The sequence below is a fragment of the Centruroides sculpturatus genome, unplaced genomic scaffold, assembly GCF_000671375.1.
Source record: "Centruroides sculpturatus isolate CEXI.00-Female unplaced genomic scaffold, Cexi_2.0 scaffold923, whole genome shotgun sequence".
Lineage (NCBI taxonomy): Eukaryota > Metazoa > Arthropoda > Arachnida > Scorpiones > Buthidae > Centruroides > Centruroides sculpturatus.
The window spans coordinates 157725-165207 of NW_019385201.1; the positions used below are offsets into that span (position 1 = coordinate 157725).

The window sequence follows — 7483 nt, forward strand, 5'->3', positions numbered from 1 at the left end:
ATATAATATATAAATATATAATTTGTATTATATAATAAAAATGATTAACCAAAATATAGACATGTAAGAAATTTCATATCAGATGCACTATAATAAGAAAAAAAAATTTGAACATATCAATAACTGCATATGACTAACATATTCCAGTTTATTTACATACTGTTATAATTAAGACTAATTGATATATGGTATTAGAAACTAGATTCTGGATACTGTTTTTTAATTAAAATGTAAAATTGAAATTAATTAATTTTAATATTTCAAATTAGTCTAAGTGAAAACTATCATTATCGGAAAATAATTTATCAGTAAACACAAAAATCATTTCATGTCAGCTTTGCTTATTTTAATTTGCTGCTTTGTTTTCAAATAATTTTTTGTTGACTAGGTAATTTATTTCTTACAATTCATAATACTGATGACATAATACCATATAAAATGTTTTCCTGCTCTTTTAGTTACATTACATTATCAGTTACTGATTTTCAGATTTTTTTTCCTAAAATGTATGGCTAAATGAAACATTATAATACATATAGATATATTAAAAAACAAAAAACGCAAGTCAGCATATATCTTTATAGTCAATATGCATTAACAACAATATAAATTGCATGCAACAAAAAATAAAAGATTGAAATAAAATTTACACAAACAATAAATGTTGCATGTATATAAAAATAATTGTTACAACAGACTTTAAATATGGCATGCAAACAGATAAATGATTAAATTGTCTGACCTGCCATTGGGAAGACGGGTACCCCACCTGGAGGTGGTGGATGATGTGACGGCCCAGGAAAAAAGGCCATGCCTGCAGATAAACCGTTGGAGCCCAAAGTAAGCATAAATAAAAAAATGCAAAAATAGCAAGAAGCTCTACAAACCCTCTAATAATGATTTTATTATTAATTATAAAATAATTTACCTTCCACATAATAATTATTATCCAAGAATATTATAGTATTTGTAAAATCTAAGTGACTCGTACAACATGGAATTCATATAAAACGGAATTATCAACAGTGTTATAGGGGTCGACTGTATATATATGTAATAATGTCTTGATGGATTGAATAGATTTTCTTTAAAATGTACAGTTAATGTTGATATTAATTGAAAACGGTTAAAATACTCTAAATTTGGTCAAATATCGTATAGTGTGATAAGGTTAATGAAGAGCAACGAAGTTCAACGCTACCTGGCAAAACTAATCTCTCTTAGAAGAACTTTCTATGGGCAAATCTTCCTATATATGTAATAGTCACAAATTATAATACGAAACATTCTACATGTCCAATTTATTAGTCTGTCGCATACAAACAAATAACTATTGATACTGTCATTGTTTGGTGATTTTATCCACTCGGCTACTTGTAGCACAAAAATGCGCGATAAATAAATTAAATCCGAAATGTGATAACTTTCTCAGAAGATCTCAGAGTTTGTTTATTTATTTCAGAGTACTGAAGAAATTTACTCGCGTGTTGTCTCATTCATAAATGTAAAATTTATTTTATCAGACGTAACGTTAACATCGCCGAGAGTTATACAGGAATAGTGTTTATTCATCACTCTAGTTACTTGTATTACTGAAGAGAAAATGGAATATAATGCGCTTCCAACCTGTAAAAAAAACAACAAAAACAATTTAATGTATTATTTACTAACTTTCATTCGTAGTGGAACTTACCCGATACAAAAAATTTTTTTTAATGTAGAAAAACCCTGCAATAGACAGTCCCATAGAAGAACCTTTGAATCTCTTCATAAAACAAACCACCTGAATGCATATGAATTAATTTTTGTATAAATATACAATATACGAATATTACCGCGTTTTAAAGATACTTTACCTTATACTTGTATTCTACTGGAAATTTTATAGAAGAAAATTTTTGAATAGAAATGAAGTTATCATAGATCTGAAAAGTAAAATATTGAATAAGCACAAATAGGAAAGCTGTAAAAACAGTCAAAATAAAGAAGAACTGAAAAACTGTAACCCGTTAATTATATTTAGTCCGTTTATTTCTATTGTTTGGCCCTTTTTACTAGAAATCGATTCGAAAGAAACCAATCAATGTTTTTTTTTTCTAATTGCTTCTAATATTTAGTTATAATTTGAGATGAAAAGTATTTCTATTTAATTATTGCATGTATTATTCACTATAACATATAAAATGTATTTAAATATGTAAATATGTTTCATATTTCTGTCGCCCATAATATATAAATTAGGCTTTCATCACTGCTGGGTACAAGAGGCATGTTTCTCTTTTACACAAAGATATATAATATATTCTCTGTTTGTAGATCAGATGAANGGGGGGGTCGACTGTATTTTGTAATATCTCTTTATTGTCCTGAAATAGAATTCATATGTTACATACATAATTTCACAATAGCAATGGAATTTTCTACATACATGAAGAGAAAAACTCTACACAAAAAAGGCGTTAAGTAGTAAAGTGCTCTCAGAGAAATAAAATTTCTCTGAGAGCACTTTCAATGCCATTATGAACATTGTCTTCAGGCACAAATACAAATTGAATGTTTTTTCCAAACAAATTTAAATTACAAACAGGAATGGCATTAACCAAACAGAATATAAAAATTCTGTGTGTAGCGTCTTTGTAATCCAAACGATAATTTTGGTAGACGATCAAACAGCAATTAGTTAGAAAAATGTTACGGTTTATTTAAAAGAATATATTTTTAAAATTCAGATGCATTTTCGGTTGGCTTGTATTCCCAACCCCTCTTCAGTGCTGTTAAAATTACAAAAAACAAGGTCAGTTTCACGACATTGGTAAGTAGGATTTAACATAAACGCGGGTTGACAATAACATAAAAACCTTACATGTTATATAATGGTACAGCATAGACATGTGTGACAATATTTTTATTACATAGTTGTATGACTATTTCCTATAATATGAAAAAAGTAAAGGGCGTGGTATATATAGATAGTATATATATATACAATAACTTGTATATATATTACACATTTATGCACAATATTTCTAAAAAATAAACTAGATATGAAAAGCAAATAAAAAAAATTAATTAATTGTAATCTCTGAACTTAAAACAATTTCTTACAGGATTACTGGAATGTATACTTCACACTCAAGAACCTTAAGAGTCCAGTAGATTCTTAAGATTCGAACTTGGTATGCACTTATGAACTAATAACATTAATTAATTCATAAGAAATAATATCTCAATTTTTTTTTTCACAATTTTCAGAAAGTCTGAATAATTTTAAAATTGTTTCTTTATCAGATTTTGTTTAATCTAATAAACAGCTTCTTCAAGTTATAACAACTCCATATTTATTGGCCAAAAAGATTTTATTAAAATTTAAAATAGAATCATGAAACAACTTTAACAGTCTTAAATCATTTGTAAAATATTTCAAAATCAGTCTTATTCATTAAACATATAAAAGTTAATCATATAATTAAAAAATACACCAGTTTTTTCCAAACATTCTTCTAATTTTATTTCTCACTTCTTTTGATCTTATTCTAAGAGAAGAATAATATGTTTTATAATTAATATACAATTAAATTGGTACTTACGGGTTAAGAGGACACCAGTCAGAAATAGTGATCAAAGTCGCGATTTTGTATGAAAATATCAAAATAACAATAGACTAGTAAATTTAAATCTAAAAAGAAAAAAATTTACTGATAAGGTTGTAAAAATGAAAAAAAATTAATTAGGATGATTATAGATATCACCTATTTGCCATATTTGCTGTATACACTACAAAACAATTTGCATATTCAAGTGGTTTATTATTAGAATTTGTGAGATTTTGTTATATCTTTATAAATCGTAATTTATTGTTTAATTTAACAATTGTATTAAATTTGACAAATAAAAAATTGCATTATTCGGAAAAAACACTATTTCCGACTTATGTCCTCAACCCATAAGTACCATTAAATTTATGTTTTTCAGATATTTCCAATTTTGTTCATATTAATAAACAATTAAAATATTTTTTTGCAAAAATATGTTTTGATGATCCAAATTTTTAAAAATTGTAAAATTCTTTATAACTTAATGTGTTGTCAAATGAATTTTTGCTTATAATTATAATTATTCTGGTTATATTATGAAAACACTTTTTATAATTTTGGATTTTATTTAATTTTGGATTCAGTGTCAACATTTTGTGTTGACACTGTCACTGCCATTTACAATCTCAGCTAATATTTGTTTCACAAGTTACTTATGATAGTAATGTTTAAAATCACAAATGATATCCATATCCAACAGTCATACAATTGAAGTTGTGTTCTTTGAATACCGTTAAACAGTTGCATTATGCTTATTTCAGATAATTGTCCTGCACATTATAAAAACTCAGGGTGCGTTTACTTCTGAGTTAGCAGTGCTAATTCTGATAACCGGATGTGACGTCATTAGCACGTGTATTCGTGCTTGTTTGTCCAATTCGAAAGTGAACACATACGCTAACAAGAAATATGGCTGGAAACCGCCATATTTCTTGTTAGCGTATGTGTTCACTTTCGAATTGGACAAGCAAGCACAAATACACGTGCTAATGACGTCACATCCGGTTATCAGAATTAGCACTGCTAACTCAGAAGTAAATGCACCCTTCAGTGTTTACAAGTTGTAGATTGTAATGCACAGGAAAATTATCTAAAATTAGCAAAATGTTTATTTTTAGTTTTTATCTCTTAATTAAATTTGATTAAAGTCTTCAAAAAAGATTTTTGTCATTCATCCAGTTGAGTTGTGATCATATTTAATGCCAATAGTATTATAATCCTTTTGAGTTTGAAGTTTCTCTGATTGAAAAATTATAGGTCTTTTGGCTATATCTATAATCAACAGTAAATGCACATCACTGTCATCAACATTACATATAACCCAATGGGAATTTGAGCCTTGTCATGCTTCTGACTGACTAAATTTAAAACACAAACTGTACATGAAATTCAAGACAATAAAATAATGTAGTCTTGTCAAAGCAGCTAACAGTATGACAATTTGAATATTTTAATTCTTTGTTTTGCTGAGGGTAATCAATCATTTAAAACATAGCACCAAAATCACCATTTGGTGATATTTTTATTAAGTTTCAAGAACAATTTCCTCTTTTACTTTATCATTAGTAAACAAAAAAAAAAAAAAAAAAAAAACTATTGAAGTGATATTACGTATTAATAAAGTAGTAATAAAAACCCTAGCCTACTTATTTTGGCATTCAGTGTGAAATTGAATCACAAAGCAGGCTTCAAGAAAAACAGCAGAATATCAAGCTCCTGTGCACCATACACCTAGTGATTTCATGACATCACCTGGCAAGGTTGTGCAGGAAAGTAGAAAATGATGTCGAGAACCAATGGCAGTTTTTATATTTTACGAGTATTTTTATCAATATTTTTTACCAATAAATTTGGTAAAAATAGGTAAACAAGTAATAGTTTTTCTGAAGTTAGATATTTTTATTTAAACCACGAAAGCAGTTTGCATCATTTATCTTTTATATTATTACCAGCAGATGAGCCCAGCATTGCCTGGGCAAAAAACAACAACAAAGATTAAGATTATTAGATTATTTCATACTTCTAATCTTTCTATTCAAGTAGTCCAGGATGCCCCTTAAGCCCTGGTCACACTGAGATTTCTAGCCGCGCAGGCGACTGCAACTGCAACAAGCGCGAGTCGCGCGCGTCTTCTCGTGGTCACACATTGTTTGTTGACGTTGCAACTCGGAAACACGTGGCCCTATAATAAACCAATAAAATTACAGTAGCTTGTTTTTGACTACTTTCGTGAGTTTGCCGATATTTTACGTTCTACTTCAGAGTATTTACGGAATTTTAGCCACTTTTCTTATTAAAATAGCAAGCAGTTCCTTTTCTGGAATGAATAAAAGAAAAAAGGCGATTATTTTAATAGAGCTGGCGAAAATACATGAAAAGATAAAATCTTCGATAAAACGAAGAATTAAAATCCCACAGGTATTCGTGAGCCTGAATAAGCTCGATCAATCTCGATTCTGTAAAAGTATTAATCCTCTGACTATCCGCCATGATGATGAACTATTTTCAATGTTGTCACTGTATGACGTGGCATAAAGGCGTTTGTTGATTGGATGCGCGTTTGCAATCGTCGCGAGTAGAACAAACTTTTTGTTTCTAGTTGCGATTGCAGTCGCGCCGGTTTTCGAGGGGGATTACTAAGTTAACGGGAACAGCCGTCGCGGTTGCAGTCGCCTGCGCGGCTGGAAATCGCATAGTGTGACCAGGGCTTTAGTGGGCATTCTAGCAGCAGCGATGTCATTTTGTGGTATAAATAATAAATTCCTATTACAAATAAAAATAATAATATACTGAATTTATTTTTAATTTAAATAATAGCTAGGGGCATCCCTAGTGGCCATTTTTGGCATACCGTGACAGAACCCAGTTTTTCAGCTTTATATAGTTTTTATTCTTTACAATTTTTAAAGTAACATAATACATACAGCACTGAAAAATGCTGTAATATGGTATTTCAAAAATTGCTGAACAGTTTGGCAATTTGTTTCTTTACTCATAATACCTAGAACACAATAGCAATTTTAGTTAAACAACTTTTCATTTGACAAACTGAAACATTCATTTGAATGTGAGGCACTTGCAATGATCATTTTTAAATAATAGCAGCTAAAAAGTTACAACATGCTCTATTTTTCAGGCAATGAATTATTGCTTTTCAAAATAGAAGAAAGGGAATTCAGAGTGCAGTAGTGATTGTTCAGTTGCTGACTCATAAAAAAATCAGAAACTAAACAATCACTAGTGTGCTTAATTTTCACAATTGGAGTTTAAATGTAAAAATGACCAGTAAGTTATCAGTAAACCAGTAACATTTTGAAAATTTAGTGTATTAAAAGTAGTAATAATAAAAAAGCCAGTAAATTTGCAATGTGTATTTCAATCATTAAAAAGATAAACAAACAGACTAAATATAAAATAGTTACAATATAAAATTATTATTGAATTTTTCTGTACATTAAGTTTCACAAAACCTTTCATTCTTTTTCTAGCAGTTTCTTAATCCATAAGAAAAACATTTTCAGCCATTTTAAATGGCCTTCTTCAGGTTATATAACATTGGGACGTCAGTTAACAAATATTCGAAAGACATCATTGTTCGCAAAAGTTCATTCAGGCCACTTAAAATGGCCAAAAACATTTGTTCTCTTATGAATTAAAAAACTGCTAGAATAAGAGTGAAAGGTTTTGTGAAACTTATTTAAAGAAGTTCTAGCTTTCCGTGCATGGAATCTGTACATTACTTTGATGATAATTTTCCCAATTTTTTTCCTTTCTTTTCTCTGATATTTTTTTAATTTTCAAGAAAAAAATTAGAAAAATAATTAATTTTTAATGCCTTTTACATTGATATATAACAAATTTTAATATATTATAATATAATATAATATATA

General features: G+C 28.7%; 1 protein-coding gene across 5 annotated transcripts in view; it reads right to left on the reverse strand.

Moving 5' to 3' along the window:
- Positions 1-7483, reverse strand: part of LOC111636074 (cell death-inducing p53-target protein 1-like) — a 63728-nt gene that overhangs the window by 30477 nt on the left and 25768 nt on the right. For 3 of the 5 annotated variants that reach the window (XM_023381237.1, XM_023381234.1, XM_023381235.1), the window contains exon 3: positions 743-814. The exons of the other annotated variants lie outside the window; for them this stretch is intronic. In XM_023381237.1, the coding sequence (XP_023237005.1) occupies positions 743-814 (72 nt within the window). The remainder of the gene's footprint in view (positions 1-742; positions 815-7483) is intronic. 5 annotated transcript variants of the gene reach the window in all.